Here is a 19556-nt window from a genome sequence, read left to right on the forward strand (position 1 = left end):
ATTTCTAATGTATGATTCCTTGAGAAAAGTAGCATGACATGAATTTAAGCAAGAGATTAGAAATTTGGGGCTATCAAATTCTCTTCTTGAGTAGTCATACCTATCAACAAGTATTCATTAAGCACCTACTATGTGCTTAATAAAGTGTGCTAAATGCTGAGGATATGACTACAAAGAATGAAGCAACTTCTATTCAAAAAGATCTTAAATAAATTTCACATGTAAATATGTTTAGTATAAATGTAAAGTGAATAAATACAAAAATATACAAGTAGTTAAATATAGGGTAGTTTTGGAGTGAAGAGACAACCATCTGGAAGGATAAATAAAGGGCTTATGTAGAAGATGGTGTTGGAGCTACATCTCAAAGGAGGGGAGGAATTCTGTGAAATGCAAAAAAGGAGAGTACATTCCAGGTATGAGGGATGACCAGAGCAAAGGGCTTGAGAGAGAGATGAATATTGTGACCTGTTCCTTATTGCATTCCATTATGTCCCACTTCCATAGAGACCTCAATATCATTCCAAAATATATTAAAATATAGAAACCTTTGTTTTATCCTATAAGTACTTCAATTGATATTACTTTTGATAAACATATAAAAACACCATTACCTCTTCTTAAATCAACATCACCTGCCAAGGATTTTTAAAGCTATTATATGATTGAGGAAGAATCAAACTCAAATCTTCCTCACTCAAAGTGCAGTACTGTAATTACTATGACATCTATCTATAAGGAAAGTGGTTACTCTTCCTGGACTGTATACTTTTAAAAAAGGATATACAGGGATACCATATACATTATGGCTGCAAGTTTATACTCAGCAAATGTTTAAATAGGAGGCAGACCCTGGGCAAGTTGTTTAACCATAGTTACCTAGCCCTTATCACTCTTCTGCCTTGGAACCAATATTTAATATTGATTCTAAGACAGAAGGTAAGGGTTTAAAATAAATAATAAATGAGAGGCAGTAGCATATTATAGTGGATAGAGGGCTGGCTTTGAGGTTAGGAAGACTTCTTTTCAAGTCCTATCTCTCACATGTAGGAGCTGTGAGACCCAGTAGGCAAGTCGCTTAACTTTTTTGTGACTCCAGTCAACTTTCTAAGACTATAATTTATATACAAAAGGACTATCTTCATTGATAGTATAAAAATAATACACAAAAATGAATTGATTATGGATATAAACTGATTAGATACTCTGCTTGCTCTGCTTACAAAGTATCTTCAGTTTATATAAGTGAAGTAAAGCTCATAAGTGAACTTCTCTTCAGGGCCAGGAGCAAGAATGCTAAAAAGACTCTTGTTATAAAAAAATAAATGATTTATTGAGAATATAAGGATATAAAAGGATTTCTAACTCTAAGGGATTTTAACTCCACCCAAATTAAACTCCCTGATTCCACAAGGAACCGCTTCTCCTGTTTCCACAGGTTATATTGATCCTTCCTGATCTGACTACCCAAATTTTCCTTTTCTACAATAAACTAACTCTATTATCCTTATAAGAAGTAAATAATTCTTAACTTTGTCTCCAAGTTATAAAAATCACAAAGACCAGCTGGCTAAGCCTCAGCAAGAACCAAGTTAGGACTCTGAGCTTTAGCAGACTCAGAGTCCAAACCAAAGACTGGGTCTTTCTTTGGTCTTCTTGGAGATAAAGCAATCTGTGAAATAGCAATAGACAGTCACTAGTGTTTCCCAAGTTGGAAAAGGAAATCACTTAGTTCCTTCAGGTTTTTCCCTCCTTTCCTTCTATCTTCAGACAGTGAGGAGAGAGAGAGAAAAGATGATGTCACCTGCTCCCAGCACTCAGAGAGAGAGTGCAATTCCCACTCCATGAGAGTAACTGCCACAGAAAAAACCATTACACCTCCCTAACACATTGTCAACATTTGACAATGTTGAAACTGAGACTGTCTCAGATCTGTTTCAAACTCTAATTCTTTCTCAAGCCATCTTCTCCACTTCTTACCTCTAAACTAATGTAACAAGACTTAATTTCTCATATCATCTGTATAGTAGAGAGTTTCTGTTGCAGAAATATCCTGATGAAAATGAAATATCTAAATAACTAAATCTTGGAAAATATCCTATACATTATAACTTTAGGATTGTGGAAAATTCCCATGTAACCAGGACATTAGAGTAATTAATGGATTATATAAAAGAGGTTGAGACACTCTTTCTAGAAGACTATTATTAAAATATACTTTGTTTCCCTTCTCCCAATAGCATAGATTTGTTATTAGACTCATTGACAGTTTAGTAATCTGGAGAAATGGTCCTGAGATATAAAACAAGTGAATTTCAGTATTGGAAGAGAGAGAAGAATGGTAGAAAAGAGCCTGAATTGAGGATAGGACAGAACTCAGACACCAGGGACATAGAGAGTGGGTCCAATATAATTTCCATGTGTCCATTGTTTAGTGTAACTCCTGTCAGTACCAGAAGTAGAATTCATACACAAACTTCTGACTTCTATTTATAATTGAGCCACACACATCAAAGTGTAAACAGATTCTAACCTAGAAACAGAGGATCCCTACACTGTTCTTCCAAAGTCTTTGGACTCTACTTCTTTTGTCCTGCTTGAGTTGATTTTTCTGCTCTTGATATGATCTTTTGTTTGTTTATAAATGTGCTATCTTTCAGGCTTTTCTTTAGTAGCTAGACTCCTGGTCTTGGCTATTTATGGACAGTTAACCATGCCCTGGCTACACAATGGTAGCCTTGGAGAAGAAACTCTAAAAGAGAGAATAACTGGAAGGTGGATTAGGTCAAAGATTGCTTCTACTTTGATAATCTTGCCTCAGAAAGGTTTTAATTCTCCTTTGGAATAGTTCCCTAAAATCCATTTATATTCTTTCATCATTCTGAAACATATCCTAGAAATAGTCTTTTTGTTGGTGTGAGTTAGAAACATTATGTGTGAAATACAATTTCTTCTTATACCACTTTTTAAGTCCCTTATGCTACTCCCTCCAAGACCTGCAAGTTTAAAAAACTTTCCCTTGAAATAAGTTTGCCATTTCCTCTAATTAATCTCAAATTCTCCTGGATTTTAAACCATTTTTTAAACCAACACTGAGAAATTGGCCCTAAAATAGTTCTTTAATCATAGAAATAGAGAACAGCTGTTAGTAATGAAGAAATCTATGTTTATAAGAACCTACTTAACATTTGATAGCTACTCCCTAAAGAGTCAGAACAAGAAGGAACAGAGGGGCAGAAGGGGAAATGTGTGCTTTTTAGGATATTTGATTTGTTTGGAACGTGATTTAAAAAATATATCAAGTTTTAGTTTCTAAGATTTGTTGATTTTTGCTGCTTGTAAAGCAGATTTTGGCACCTTATTCATTTAACAAATCGATTGGCCAACTAATAAGTATTTATTAGGTGTTTACTATATGTTTTACAGTATGCTAAGGGTAAAGGATACAAAAAAAAAAGGCAAGAACAGTCCCTGGCTCAAGGACTCCATATTGCAATGGGGAAGACCTTTCTGATTTTGAATTACTTAGCAACAAGATGCACATAGAACATTGCTTCTATTATTGACTTCTTGCCTACTGCTAATGCTTTGTACCCCTGCTTCTGCTTATTAGTTTTGTCCTTTAGCTCTTTTAGGACACTAGAGGGAAAGGCTATAGCAGCTAGAGAAACTGGGAAATTAAGGGTCATAGAGGGTCAAGACTGGGCAGTTAGTTGCCAAAGTGGATAGTGTGCCAAGCCTAGAGTTAGGGACACTCAGCTTTGTGAGTTCAAATCCAGTCTCAGACATTTACTAGCTGGATGACCTTAGGCAAGTCACTTAACCTTATTTGCCTCAGTTTCCTCATCCAAAAAATGAGCTGGAGAAGAAAATGGGAAACTGCTCTTTGCCAATAAAACCTCAAATGGGATCATGAAGTTAGACACGACTAAAAAATGGCCAAATGAAAACAACAAGCATCATAGTCAAAACTCTTTGTTGACTACAATTCATTTGAGTGGTGATCAAGTTGAAGCAGTATGTGAGTGGTGGTTAAGAAACTAAAGGCATCTGTTATTAAAGTTTAATTTTCTTGGTACTAGAAAAGCATCTAGAAACACTAAAGATTTTTGTCTCTCTCCCCACTTCCCCCGCCCTCCCTGCACTAGGCAATGAGGGTATTAGGAATCTAAAAACATTTCATTTCAACTGATTTCACAAGTAGATATGATATACAAGTATATAAAGAGAAATCATATATAGGGATATATCAATATAAGTTAGAGTGGTATAAATATAGGTAAAATGGCAGGTTTTATAATCTAATCTGGCCAGTTTGGCCACCATATCCCACACAGTATCCTATGTGAAAGGGAATTCTTGGTTCTCTGTTAGTTCACACCTTACTTGATGCTAGATAAGAACAAGCCAGAAACTTAAGAGTTCACCCACTCAGAAAGGTGTGGTTCCAAAGGTGAGAACTCAGACAATTTTGAAACTGTGACTGGCCCCATGAAAAGGGGCAGGGATAAGAAACCACCATGAAAATCCCTGAGGAGGGAGGCTGGTGAAGGAATCTAGTGAAGGAGGCTAGTAGAAAGTGAACTCCAAGAAGAGAGTCACTCCAAGAAGGAAGTTGGCTTCAAGAAGAAGGTAGACTCAAAGAACAAAGTAGGCCTCAGGAGTCACCTTCAGCTCTCGTCATTGTCCTGGGTGAGTGGATAGTTGGTTTTCCCTTCCTGTCTTCTGGAGATAGTTTAATTCTGATTGAAGGTTAACAAGTCTTGGCTGAGATTTAGTGAGATAGGTTAATGTCTTTTCTATACATTTGTATTTCTATACTTTATAAATAAAAGATTCATAATTTTCATATATTTAGCCAAAACCATTAATTTTTAACACTTACACCTAAGAGTTCCAAATGGTTATCATCAGGACAATAAATGGTCATATGTGCGAAGTTGAGACCACAGGAGCTTGAGACAAGGTTGAAAGCACAGCATAAAGAGTCGGCACGGAAACAGGTTGGCTCTGAGATAAGATCTGGAACCAGGTGAGTAGTCCAGGATGGAGGCATAGGATCATAAATCTATACCTAGAAGGCTATTTTGGCCAGTCCCTGCATTTTACAGATCAGGAAATTGAGGCCCAAAGCATGTAAGTTGTTTTCCCAGGATAATGTGAAAGTGAGAACAAAGTCACTTGGTAGAAACAGATAAGCTAGAGTTAAGCACACACATAGATAGATAGTGAGGTCTTGGGCAAGCATTTAGTCAGAGATAAAGCATGTAGGAACCAAAATTAATTCAAGAAGGCAGAGCCCGGAATATGGTTGGAAGTAAAGAATAAGAAAATATTCAGAAGTAAATAAATAGGAGGATGAGATGTGAGAAAACAGCAGGAGACAGGACCTGGATAACAGAAGCAATGCTTTGCTGTTACCATGCTTCTTTTATATTCTTCCTGTTAGAATGTAGGTAAATGGAAAGCATGGCTACTCTGGAAGCAGTAAGGAGGAAAACCTAGCTGGAATGAGAGAAAGGAAACTATCAAGAGATATCTTTTTTTTTTTTTACCTTTTTTTATTTTTTGTTGCTTTTTATCATCCTCTACTTCCCCCTCCATCCAATTACCAACTCCTTCCCTTATGAAGAGATATCTTGACATTATTCTTTATGCTTTCATTCTCCCTGCTTTCAGTCATCATTTGACTGGGTAACTGTTTTCATTAAAGTGGCAAGGGTTCCTTGAGTGCTGGATTTAAGTTTATAAGTAGACAAGAGTAGCCTATGTAGTTTAATTTGAGGGCTGGCAAAAAAGTCCCCTATGCACATTGTCTCTCTGACACAAGACACAGTGCTTGAAATACCACCATTAGAGATTAAATTCAGTGGTTTGACTCTGAAACACGCTAGCTGTATGACACTGGGGCAAGCCACTTACCTTTTAGGCAGCTAAGGCAATAAGTTGCAGAGAAATCATGACCCTGCAGTGATAAAGGTAGTTTCCTTACCTAGGATCTCCCTAAACCAGTGAAATCTTGGGTTCAGTTGCTATCTCCCCTATTTTCAGCCTTTATTAAGAGTTTACTATGTGTCAGGCACTGTGCTACATATTGGCAATACAATAAAAGGTGAGATAAAAATAGTCTTTACTCTCAAGGAGCTCACTGTCTAATGAGGAGGTTGCTGTTGTTTTTAGTGGTATCTGACTCTTCATGGTACCATTTAGAGTTTTCTTGGCAGAGATACTGGGATGGTTTGTCATTTCCTTCTCCAGTTTATTTTACAGATGGAGAAACTGAGGCAAACAGGGTTAAGTGACCCTTTGCCTAAGGTCACACAGCTAGTGTCTGAAGCCAGATTTAAACTCATGAAAGTGAATCTTCTTTACTCCAAGACCAGTGCTCTCTTTGTTGCACCACCTAACTGCTTCTAATGGAGAGAAATAACATGCAAAAAAACTCAACTATGTTCTCAATCTCTCTTTTTCAGTCTCTCTCTTTCATTATATTGAATATTAATCTAATGTATAGAATATTATAGGTATGTTCTATAATGGAATCATATATGATAATAAATTATATACACTTATATAGAGTATATATGTATATATATACATATATATATATAACTGTGTTTAGACAGTTGTTTTTTGCATGTTGTCTTCTCCCATTAGTGTATATACACATATAAGCTACATATACATATATATATATTATATACACATACACATACAAATATGCAGGATAAATTAGATATAATCACAGAGAGAAGGCACTAGCATTAAGGAGGACAGAGAAATGCTTCTTGCAGGACTTGAACTGGGACTGACAGGAAGTCAGAGAACCCTAGAAGTAGAGATAAGGAGGGAGAGAATTCCAGGCATGAGAGACAGACAATGAAAATACATGTAACATTACTTTTAAAGAAGTTATTTTATAGTTGTATGGTGCTTCCAAATAATAGACAATTAACGACTATTTTTTGAGTTGAATTGTAGTTCATAATCAACTTATTAATCCTACCCTACTTTTTCAGTAGACAAGCAATGGATGATCAAGCTACAAGAGTCTTTTATAATCATTGAAAAGTCTATAAAGGTCAAATACCCTACACCAGTGTTGACAAAGTATTGGCACACATGCCTAGCTGGCAGGGGTGGGGGGAACCGCTCCATTCCCCCTCTTTTCAGCATCAGAGAACATTTTTTGCATGCCCTGCCCCTCTCTCTAGCCACCCAAGTCGAGCACTTCCTCCCACCTCTCTCTGGGGTAATGCGGAGGGCTCACAGGTAGCTTGAAGGTGTAGTTTGGGAACACAAACTTGAAAACTTTCCCCAGTGTTGCCCTACACAGTTAATTCTTATTCCAAAAGGTAACTCTTCTCTTTATCCTCACAACAATCCTGGGAGGTGCTTTTATTATCTCCATTTTTCAGATGAAGAAACTGAGGCAGAAAGAGGTTAAATGATTTGTACAATGTCACATAGCTAGTCTCAGTCCAGATGTGAACTAATGTTTTCTTGACTCTAGGTCCAATATTCTTCCATTGGATCACCTAACCTCTTAGATAGCTAATTTAGCAAGGTGAAGAGAAAATGACAATCTGCATTGGGATAAATTTCGTCATTAGGAGTTCTCTATATTAACAAATATTCTCTACTCTAATATATGAGTCTGATCCCAAACAAACAAACAAGCAAACTTCACCAGAGCAGGGAGCTCACAGTAAATACACAGTGATCACTTAGTGAAAGAATCTGAGACAAACTCACTCCGTGGCCCTCGTCGGATGGCCATGCTTAGGAGATTTGGTTCTGATATGTTTAGATGTGGCTCCTCTTGAAAGCTGAGGTTGGCTGCCCCTTCCAGTTGTTCCTCAAGATCAGAGTCCTGCAGCTGGATAAGCATCAAGGTAAAGGGGTCATTGAAATACTCACAAAACATCACTCTCCCTCCACTTTAGGAAACAAGTTCCCATTGTTCCCCATACTGGTCAAAGAGAATTTTAAAAGAGATGAGTCAAAATGGGAGATAGCATGTAACATTCTACTGAGTTAGGTCATAGGATCATAGGTTTAGAATTTTAATGCTCTTTGGGAAACACCTAAACAAGCCACTTCATTTTAAAGATGAGGATGAGGAAGTCCTTGCCCAGTGTCACTTAGGATGATAGCGACAGAGTTGATTTTATATGTAGGTCTTCCAAATGTGATAATCTTTCCTAGTCTACTATGCTGTTTCTTTTAGACACAATTTGTCATTTTAAGTTGGGCTATTAGGGTTTTATGATTCTAGATTCTTGAGGTCATCTCCTATAATATTATTAACAAATTTATAAGCAAATATTTTTATTTGTTTCTATTTAAGCTATAAAAGATGCTCCCATTTACAGGAGAACATAAAGCAAGCACAAAACAAAGCAATAATGTTCCCAAGTTCACAAAATTAATTGCGATTCTCTCTCAAAGTGCCCAAGCATCTTTTTTTAAGTTTAAAAATGTTTTTAATTAAAAAAATTTTAAAGTATGTTTCCAAGGTTCCATGATTCATGTTCTTTCCCTCCCCTTTTCCCTCTCTCCCTTTCATAGCCAACAAGCACTTCCACTGGGTTATACATGTATTATCACTCAATACCCATTTCCATATTATTCATTTTTGTAATAGAGTAATTAAAAAAACCCAAACCCCCAAATCTTATACCCATATAAACAAGTGATAAAGTAAATGATTTCCTTCTGAGTTTCTACCCCAGCAGTTCTTTCTCTCCGTGTGGATAGCATTCTTTCCATAAGTCCCTCGGGACTGCTCGGGATCCAGGTATCTTCTACTCAGCCCTGGATTCTTAGGGAAACTGCTCACTGCTTCTTTCTGTACTCAATTCTAGACATGTCTGAGCCTGAACCAAGGTAAATAGTGGGTGGGGAAGATGATGAGATTTCTCTCAATGCTTCCTCCCTTCTTCCTTCTGCACATCTTACTTCTGAACTTCCTAAACTCTGCTTTCTACTCCCTTGCTTGGCCCCACTTAGCCCCCAGGCAGTGACTGTCCCTGGCAAGGATCTACTCTGGGAGTCGATCCTCAGGATTCGAGCTCCCTTCTTCCCGTCCTGTTACCACCTCCTTCCCCTCTTTTCTCTCCCTCTTCAAAGGATCCTCACATGAACCAGGAGCTGCTTGGGTAGGGAAAAGGGTTGCCTTTAGACGAGCTGGGAGCTCTAGGAGCCGAGAGCATCAAGAGTTCTTTGCCCCAAGGGGCAGGCACTGGGGACCAACTGCATTTGGGTCAGCGTCTGTGAGCAGCTCGGTGTGCTCCCTCCCCCTGGCCCCATCGCTTTTCCCCCAGCCAACATGCTCTTTCCTCACTTAATCTGATCGGTGCCCAGGCTAATCCAGCCCCTAGGATGCCAGAGGCATCATGTGCTGCTCAAGATGGCGTCCCCCTGCCTCCACCGGGAAGCTGGATTCTATAAAACTCACCCTGTCTCCCTGATCTTGGACAAAAGACTTGCGCTTCTATGGGTCCTGTCGATTGTACGTTCTCTAAAGGCTTTTTACCTTAAATGAGGCAGTTCAGAGGCAGAGAGGATGCCCTCCTGGGGCCTGGGGAGAGGGGATCGATTGCCAACTCCGATCCTGGGTTTTCTCTCCCAGGATTTCTCTCCCAGCTTAATCCAACAAAACAGTTTTTTTTTTTTTTTTTTTTTTTTTTTTTAAAAGAAGAGGGAAATCTCAACCCTTGATATGGAAAACCGAGAGCTCCATGGATTTTTAAGCCTGCTCTGCCATCTATTGACTACTTTGGTTTATGGCTGTCGGGCTAATCCCAAGATTTTCCTTCCTCTCTACCTAGGATTCAATCAATCTTTTGCACTTTCTTTCTTACAGAAATATCCAAACTGATAAATCAGGAAATGATACTCAGGGTCTTCACAATCAATGTCAACTCTCCCAAGGGTATTCCCTAAGCCCATTGTTCTAGGAAGGAAGGGTCCAGGTAAGCACAGAGGCATCCAAATGAAATTCTCCCTTCCATCCCTTTCTCCAGCCCAGCAGACTGGGAGCCTTCTCAAAAGGTATTCCCCACTTCTTTACCCACAAGATACACTTTGCAGAATTTATCCCAGTTCTCCTCTGGAACTGAAGAGCTTTCCAAGGTAAAAGTCAGCCTCTGAGCCGTCTAAGATCTCTGAGTAGCTCAAGAATAATTCAGAGGAGGCATCCTTTTTATGAAGGATCAGGTTTGTGCTATTAACCCAGGATGGAGGGTAGATTTTTGTGTTAATAGACTGGCAGGTCCTAGAATCATAGTTCTAGAACTAGAAGGAAACTCAGAGGTCAGGCAGCCCAACTTCATCACTTTACATATAAGGGAAATGAGACCCTAAGAGGTTACACGACTTGCCCAAGATCACATAAATAGTAAATGTGGAAGATGGGGTCTAAAACTAGGTCCTTTGACTCTACAATCAGTTCTCATTCTCATTATACTTTGAATGAGGTCTACCTTTCCCACTACCCAGCATTTGACTTAATGCCTGTCATTAAATAGATGCTAAATAAATGTTTAGTGATAACTAACTGACTGATTATTGAGTTTGAATCCTGCCTAAGATACTTGCTAGCTGTAGGACTCTACAGAAGTCACATGAATTCACACATTTTAGTCAAGTGTGCCATAGAACCAAAATTGCAAACCACTCAAAGGGCAATGGAGAGCTCTAGGGTGAGTCTGAAAACACTGTTGTATATTCCCAATGAATGCCACTTGCATGAAAGTAATGAAAAAACAAACAAACAAACAACTTATGACCAGAAAAGTTAGGAGATAAAAGCAAAGGAAAATGGAGAAAGCTCCCATGTGCTGTGCTGATACTCACATAATGCTAAAGTTAAAAAAGAGTCAAAAAGAAAGACAAATGCCAGGTTAGTGATAATCCTACCTGTTTCTTTCTTCTTTGTTTTTTAACTTTTAAGTTTTTCTTCAGTTTTTCTGTCTCCTCATCTTCATTTTCAACAAACTCCTTTGTCCAAAAAAAAAAAATAATGGAAAAGTTGAAGTGTTTATTTGCTGACATTTAAAACAATTTAACAGGAAAAAAATAGAACTATATTTTTAAATATTAAAAACAAAAGTACAGCAAAAATGAAAAAGTTCAGACCATCTCCTTTATTCTATTCTCATTCATTAGGAAATTGGAGGCTAGATGCTTCATTATATAAATCACAGCCCTCCTCACCATCACCCTGACACCAGGTGACATGATATGAAGGAGATATGAAGGTCCAAGACCTATCTTCAGTTTCTGATTCTGTCACTGACTAGCTGTGTGATCTTAGAAGAGTCACTTAATTCCAAAGCCTCAATTTCCTAATCTGTAAAATAGGAGAATTTGATTATAAGACCTTTCATGTTCCTTTCATTTCTAGCTCTCTCCTTCTCTCTCCTAAAATTTCTATACTCCAATATTCAAGAAAATGAAGAGAAATAAACAAAAAACCCCTTTACTTTCTGTCTTTGTATCAATTTGAAGACAGAGGGCAAGATCTAGGCAACTGGAGTTAAATGACTTGCCCAGGGTCAGACAGCTATAAAATATCTGTGGCCAGATTTGAGCCCATATCCTTCTAGCTGTACCCCACCCCCAACCCCAAGAAATAAATTTTCTTGAGGACAAGTACTGTTTTTTAATTGAAAAGGGGAAATAATATACTTTAACAGTCTATCACCCTGGGCTGTCATGAAGAAAGTATTTTATAAAATCTTAAAACACTTTAGAATTGAGTTATTTCTTCTTTTCCTAAATACTCAATAGATTCCAGGGTGTGCTGGGTGTGCAGGGGTATGCTAAAATAGGCTCAAAGACTGTTAAATTTTCAGTGAAAGCATTTATACCTTGGAAATCAGTGAATACTAAATTGAGGCTTGATTGCTCTCTTTGTTGATTGACTAGATTTAAGAAAGCGATGGAGAAAATGTTCATAATACAGATTTATCTTTAAAAGCATGTCACTCCCTTCCCCTGCACCCAGAGTCAGTTGCTAAACACATAACAGCCTAATCCTGAGGAGAATACACTCTGTACACAGTAGATGCACCAGAAATTTTCATTATTAGTGTTTTTTCACTCACACAGAAACCTAAAAATTACATAAGCACCTACTCACCTCTGTGATAATTTTCACTTTTTCTTCTTTGTGACTCATTTCTGGATCCCTGACAAGGAAAGTTAAAAACAAAGAAATCAGGCATCGTGTGTGTGTGTGTGTGTGTGTGTGTGTGTGTGTGTGTGTGTGTGTGTGTGTGTGGTCGTTGTTGCTGAGGAAGCTTGAATTTAGTATGGCTTGAAATGAATGCTTATGAAACATTGGTAAGAATACTATAAAATCAAAAGGCTAAATAATCATCTGTTTTAATAGGATTATAACTAAGTTGTAGTTTAGGGCTCATTAAAATTTCCCTTAAGTAGAAAATAAATTCTATGTTCTCTCTTGATAAATCAGGCAACTTGTCTAACTCTAACTTATAATATTCTTCCTTCTTCCCTTCTTGCACTGCTATTACTCCAATACAGGCTCATCTATCTGGCCCTTACCATATCAACCCCAGATGTTTTCCTTACATTCTCTTTCTCTATCCCTTCCAATCCAGCTTTCAAACTCACTGCTAGATTAGACTTTCTTATGCACAGATATCTGATCGTAGAGTTCACTTGCTCAAAAACTTTCAATGACTTCTTATTACTCCAGAATAAAATAACTCCTTGGCCTGGCAGTATTTCTCCTGATCCCCCAAATCTCACTATAACCTATTTTTACTTCACTCTCCTTATGTTCCAACCAAATTAGTTGGTCTCTAAACTCAATATGTTTTATTCAATTCCAATCAACAAACATTTATTAAGCATCTAGTACAGTGATTCCCAAAGTGGGTGCCACCGCCCCCTGGTGGGTGCTACAGCGATCCAGAGGGACAGTGATGGCCACAGGTGCATTTATCTTTCCTATTAATTGCTATTAAAATTAAAAAAATTAATTTCCAGGGGTGCAAAGTAATATTTTTTTCTGGAAAGGGGGCAGTAGACCAAAAAAGTTTGGGAACCACTGATCTAGTATGTGGAAGACATTATCTAGAGATATAAAGACCACCTGATTCTCAATCCCTGCCCTCAAGGAGCTTGGAGAGAACACTAAAAGACTAAGGAAATTAGAAAAGGTTTCTTGTAGGAGGTTGACCCTGAATTGATCCTTGAAGGAAGCTAAAGATTCTAAGAATTATCAGAAGACCAATATACATAGTGACTCTAATAATGTAATTGAAAACAAAGATGAAAGGTAGCCAACTTTTCACTAATTGTAATGATCCATCTTGGCTATAAAGAACAGATAATTAAACACACTTCTCTCCTCTTGGCAGAAGACTAAAGAATCAGAATATTGCCTACCCTGCCAAATGTAGTTACTGTATTGGTTGGTTTTGCTAACTTTTTTCTATGTAACAGGGAAGAGTTCCATAGTAGAGAGGAGATAACAGATAAGAAATGTAATGTAAAAGCAAAAGACTTCATTTAGCAAAATGAGTAAGAGAAAAGAATAGAGAAATATAGAAGAGGATAGGAATGAGATGAAAGAAAATGAGTATGGGGAGCTAGAATATTATAAAGTGAGGTAAAGAACCCTTCTCAAATGCCTCATTTGTCATTCAATAGCACCCATGTCCTAAACTATCTACCACTCTTTTAGTTCACTCATTTTGTGAAAAGCTGTACACTATTCTAAAACAACCAACTCTTGATTATCCTAAAGCTCCTGGGACACTTCTGTCCCTTGATGTGGTTTGGTTCCTTTTCCCTGCCGAGATTCCAATACTGAAAGACTCTTGCTACCTAGTCAGACCTTCATTTTTTCCCCTCTCTTGTCCCATATCCTCTCCTTCCCTTCATATTCAATATACTTTCAGTTTGCTCATGCTTAGATGAGTCTAGGGCCAGGATTCCCTAAGTAATTTGGTGACAACATTCTTGTCCTGATAAGTGTTGATAGAATGTATAAGTGCTGATCCAGGGCCTCAGAATGGACAAAGGTGAAGAAAATCTCAGGAAAAACAGTGTTAGAAGAAAAAAAAAACTTTTAAGGCTTGAAAATGCTGATAAATGCAATGGCTAACTATGGTCCTAGAAGACTGATGATGAAGCAAGCTATCTGTGCCTTCACGGAGATGAGGACTCAAGGTACAGAATTAGATAGATTTTTGAATATAGCAAACATGTGAATTTATTTTTTTGGACCCTGCATATTTTTACCAAGATTCTTTTTTACTCTCCGTTTCCATTCTCAATTTGGATGAGGAGAAGGGAGAACAAAAGGGATAATTTTTTTTTAAACCCTTACCTTCTGTCTTGGAGTCAATACTATGTATTGACTCCAAGGCAGAAGAGTGGTAAGGGTAGGCAATGGGGGTTAAGTGACTTGCCCAGGGTCACACAGCTGGGAAGTGTCTGAGGTCAGATTTGAACCTAGGACCTCCCGTCTCTAGGCCTGGCTCTCAATCCACTGAGCTACCCAGCTGCCCCCAGGGATAATTTTTTTTAAAGGATTGGGAAATGAAACCTATTTCTATACTAAAAAGTAACTCACAATTCTTTTTAATTCATACATAATTTCACATTTAATATTTCAGAGAGAAAACTAAAGCTAGTAGTAAATTTTTTCCCCCATGGAATCATTATTCATATCCTGTTCAACAAAGGCAATCCAAGTTTCATGGAATATTCTGGGAAAAGTCAGATCATTTTTCTCCCTCTACCCATTCCAGATCTGTTCTTTTCTCTCTGATTCAAATTGTTTCAGGGGTGCTATAGGCACATAGTAGATACTTGATAAAAACCCACTGAATTGATTAATAATTTTAAAATATTTCTTCCATTTCATATCATTTGAAAGTAGGAATTAGAAATAACTAAAAAGAAAAAGTTTAGGACCTACTTCACATAAAGAATATACAATTTTATATTAATACTATGTACAATAATTATGAGAGGTTGCATAGCATAGCGGGTAAAGAACTTGCCACAGAGCCAGGAAGACTTTAATTCAAATCCTCCCTCTGACACATAGTGACTGACACAATATGTATCTCTGGGAAAATCACAACCTCCCAGCTTCCCACATAACTCCTGAAAGCTTTAAGTTACAGAGAAGATGAATACTTGCTTCTGTTGAGGGAATTATCATAATGGGTGTTCCATATTTTAACAAAATCAGAGAACTTGACCCTCCAAAATAATATTTAGACAGCATAAATATTTCATTAATTCAAAGATCTATAATTCCATAATGTGAGTCTTTCCTTCCACAATTTGGGAGATGATTTTTAAGAATTACTATAATAAAAATTTTCATTATCCTTTAACCAACATAGTAATGACCATATGATGCTCAGACATGAAACATAAATTCCATCTCTGGGCCCATATGCAAAGCTTCCTAAAACTCAAATCTGAGCTTATCATTCTCCTGCTTCAGAACCTTCAATGACTCCCTACTACCCCTAAAATAAAATATAAACACATCTAAGGTTGGCATTTAAAGCCTTTGCAATTTGGTTCCAACTTATTTTTCTGGATGACTTACATATGATTTTCATTCATGTGCTTTATCTTATAACTAGATTGGCTTGCTTGTTTTGCCATTCTCTGTACATAAAGTTACTTCTCTCTCTGGATTGTTAGACTATCCATCTTGGCTGGAATACCCTATCTGTTCACCTCTGCCTCTTGGAATCCCCAGCTCCCTTATTGTCTCAGTTCATGTGCCATTTTCTAAAGAGCATCTTTCCTGGTCTCATTAATTATGAGTGTTTTCATTCTCCTTAAATTATCATTATCATGCATATAGTGCTTATATGCCATGTACCATGATTAAAGGAAGCCTGATTTTGTGGAGAGAAGGTCCATCCACCTTGGAGTCAGGAAGACCTGGGTTCAAGTCTTAACAATAATCCATCTTGGTTGTGTGTAGCCCTTTGGACAAGTCATTTAACTTCTTAGGATCTCGGTCAATTTTTTAAGACTATAAATTATAGAACTTGTGCTGATTTACATTAGTAGAGAGAATTTCCTTAGGAAAGTTTTTTGCACCAATGAAGTCACAGGTCTGTACCCTCCTCCTTTATCCCCCAGTAGAATGTATTCTCTTAAAGGGCACTGTTTCTCATTTCATTGTTGCATCTCCAGTACCACCACAGTGTCTGGCACATGGTAGGTGCTTAATTAAATATGTCAAAGTTTGGATCAGAGATACCAGGTCACAGACTCTTCTGGCCTAGGCTTTTACTTCCAAGTATCATCTCCATTTCATGATGAGGCATTTGAAGACTTTATTAGAGGAATAACATAACTATATTTAATAAAATAGAATTATTTCATTAGAATATAAAACAGTCATACTCATTAATATAGTGGATAGAGAACTGGCCTTGAAGGCTACAAGATCTACCTCTGGCAATGCTGGCTATGTGACTCTCTCAGAGTTCTAGGAAAGTCTGTAAGATGATAAGTTACTTTGGTGGAAGGCGTTTCCCCACCCAAAAGTTCCCTTATTAGTGAAATGGTCTAGTCCCTTTAGGGTTTCCTATAAACAGTCACTTTATATTTAAATAGATATTTCTAAACAGTTATGTAAATATATTTGATACATATCTATATATATAAACAATACATATATGTATATATTATCCATATATACAAAGTGATATGTAGTGATGCCATCATTATGTTGACTAAAGTACATATATATACATGTGTATTATATATATTATATAAACATTATAAATACATGTGCATAATACTTTAATATACATAACACACACATATACACATAACTTCATAACTCCACTCCTACAGAGGAAAAAAGTTATTTTAAATTGCATTTAATACACTATCTTTTCAAACTAACAAGAGAAATTTTTTGGATGATGGTTACAAGACCCATTTCTCTAATTATTGCCAAGAAAATGATGCTACAAAAAACTTTTGTTTCCCATCCAACATCTTTCCTATTTAAGTAAAGATAAAAAGGCCTAAGGCTATGCCATACACTAAAATATTTGCAGCAAACCTCAAATACAAACTGATCTGTAGAGCTAGCTAGTAAGAGAGCACAGGAATAGGCCTTGAAATAGTGCTGAGAGCATAGGAGTAGCCGCCCCTGGATTACCAGTTTACAAATCAGGCACCAGATTTGAGCTAAGCTCAAAATCAGTAGTGATCACAAGACTTGGAATTGTGCCAATCTTTTCAGAAGCAAAACCACCAGGAAACATAAAGCAAGTCATGTAAAATTAATGAAACCCACTGCCTACTGTACTCAGGTAGGCTGAAGTCTGGGCATGTGGGCTACAAATCAGAGTGTTCCGGAGTCCACGGTCATGACCACATTTGTAAATGCTTTACCTGAAGGAACTTTATTCAAGGCCCTTAAAAGGTTCGCTTCTTTTAAGCCTAGAGACAAGAGAGCAGAGGGCGCCTTCTTTGTGCTGGTCTTCTAACGGATAATGGCTGGAGTCAGGACTGGCTCTCCTTAGGCTTCACTTCCGAAGTTGTAAGAAGCTGCTCACATAACAAAAACTGCCAGCGTAGCAACGCCTGTTGCTAAGGGAGGTGACTTAGATTTTTTTTTTTTTAAAGTGACAGTTAACAAGAAAGCCTTTTATGGCAAGCAAAGGAAAAAAAAAATAAATATTGGGTAAGGAGAGGAGCCTATCCAACTGGAAAAGAACAGAGACCAAACTCAGACAGGAGACAGAGGGAGAAACAAAGAGCAGCCAAAATTTAGCACCCCGCCCCCCCAACTTCTTTTCTTTCAAATATACAATGTCATAAGAGTTTATTCTAGAAAAATTAATAGTCCAGTGCAGACAGGGTTTGGAAATTTTGGAACGGTGAGGTATCTGTTTTGTGACATTAAAGTTTTTATTTAGAATTTTTTTCTGGAGCAAATTTTAATTTTTCCTCCTGCGATGACTCTCTTTATTATACAGTCTGCTTCTCAGTTGTTTCTCCATACTATTAACTGATTTACACTCACTAATATTAATATTCATCCAAAGAAAACATCATAAAAAATCCATCTGTCATTAATGTATCAGATCTCACTGGTATGGCTAATCATTTCAATAATGTAGATTGCAACTACATTATATTCTGCTACTGTTGTCCACATTCTTTCCTAAAACTTTAGATGTTAGCCTACCCAACATTTTGGAGCCTTCCTCTAATATTCTTGACATTGATTGGATATCAGTAAAGAATACAGACTGTCTGTTTACTCTGGGACCCATCTTCTTTTCTGGTCATATGTCTCTTTGATGATAGGAAGGTGAATAGTTTGCACCCAAAGCCTATAACACAATACATATACACATGCATATATGTATACCTATATGCAGTGCTCTTTATTTACTGGATAAGTTATTTTATTAAGTCGCTTATATATAAAGCTTATATATATATATATATATGTATATATATATATATATAAAGAATCTAGAAAAATAAATGGAAACTTTCAATCCTAACTACTTAAAAAAAAACCCTTGATATAAGCCTAAGAATGACTCTAAACTAGTTGCACAATTGATATTTGCTGTTATTCTATTATGTGAATTGATATATTGTGACACTTCTCATTCTAAGTCATTCAATAGTTAAAACTGAATAATGATAGTAGAAGTCAGTTATCTTTGGGGAAAACATAGTTTTAAGAGATTTGATCCTTTTCTTCTTCCTTCTTTCCTTCTACAACCATATACTAAAGACTTATGTATTTACTATGGATCTATCCTCTGACCATCTTCTACTCATTCAGAAACTCTTGAGTTCACTGGGGTGGAGCAGCCCCCCTCTTCTTAGGGGTGAGAGTTTTGTCTTATTTTCCTTAGACTCATGTCTGCAATCCATAGTCTTTTCATCATTCATATCTGGGTATTCCCCATCTTTTTCTAGCATAATTTTATGTATTGCTGTCCTCTTTTAGAATGTAAGTTTCTTTAAGACAGGGTCTATATTACTTTCATGCTTACACATAGTAAAGCATAATAAATTCTCTGCGTCCCTGCCTGTTGTCCATCTATCTGTCTGTCTGTCTATCTAATACTGTGTGAGGTGTTCCCAGTTTTCAAAGACTCTATCATAGAATCCATTGTAACATTTTTCCTTGTTCTCTCTATAACAATAGTTCATGATGAAAAGTTGTTTTATTTATCTGTTATTTTTGTAACTGTTTACTTATGTATCTGTTCTAACTGTTGTTATATAATATTTGAGGGCACAGGCCATGCTATGTGCTGTTCAAAACATACAGATAGAATCCAGAGCTAGAAGGTACCTTAAAGATTATCTAGTTTATATGACCCTCTCACTTTAGAGAAGTCATGACAACTCCAAGATACTTCATGATGAAAAAAGCTACCTACTCCTCTAGAAGGAACTGAATAAGTCTGAATGAAGATTAAGGTATACCTTTTTTCAATTTATCTCCTTTAGGAGTTTTTTCTTATATAAGAGATATGTATCTT

The 19556-nt window shown here is 37.0% G+C and overlaps 1 protein-coding gene across 1 annotated transcript in view; it reads right to left on the minus strand.

Moving 5' to 3' along the window:
• Positions 1 to 17584, minus strand: part of CC2D2A (coiled-coil and C2 domain containing 2A) — a 139394-nt gene extending 121810 nt beyond the window's left edge. Inside the window, exons 1-4 of the mRNA XM_044682298.1 lie at positions 17434 to 17584; positions 12149 to 12197; positions 10924 to 11004; positions 7756 to 7879 (exon numbers count right to left, since the gene is read on the minus strand). Coding sequence (XP_044538233.1) covers positions 7756 to 7879; positions 10924 to 11004; positions 12149 to 12187 — 244 coding nt within the window. The 5' untranslated portion in view covers positions 12188 to 12197; positions 17434 to 17584. The remainder of the gene's footprint in view (positions 1 to 7755; positions 7880 to 10923; positions 11005 to 12148; positions 12198 to 17433) is intronic.
• Positions 17585 to 19556: the final 1972 nt, after the last annotated feature.

This window comes from Gracilinanus agilis, chromosome 6, assembly GCF_016433145.1.
Source record: "Gracilinanus agilis isolate LMUSP501 chromosome 6, AgileGrace, whole genome shotgun sequence".
In the NCBI taxonomy this organism is placed as follows: Eukaryota; Metazoa; Chordata; class Mammalia; order Didelphimorphia; family Didelphidae; genus Gracilinanus; species Gracilinanus agilis.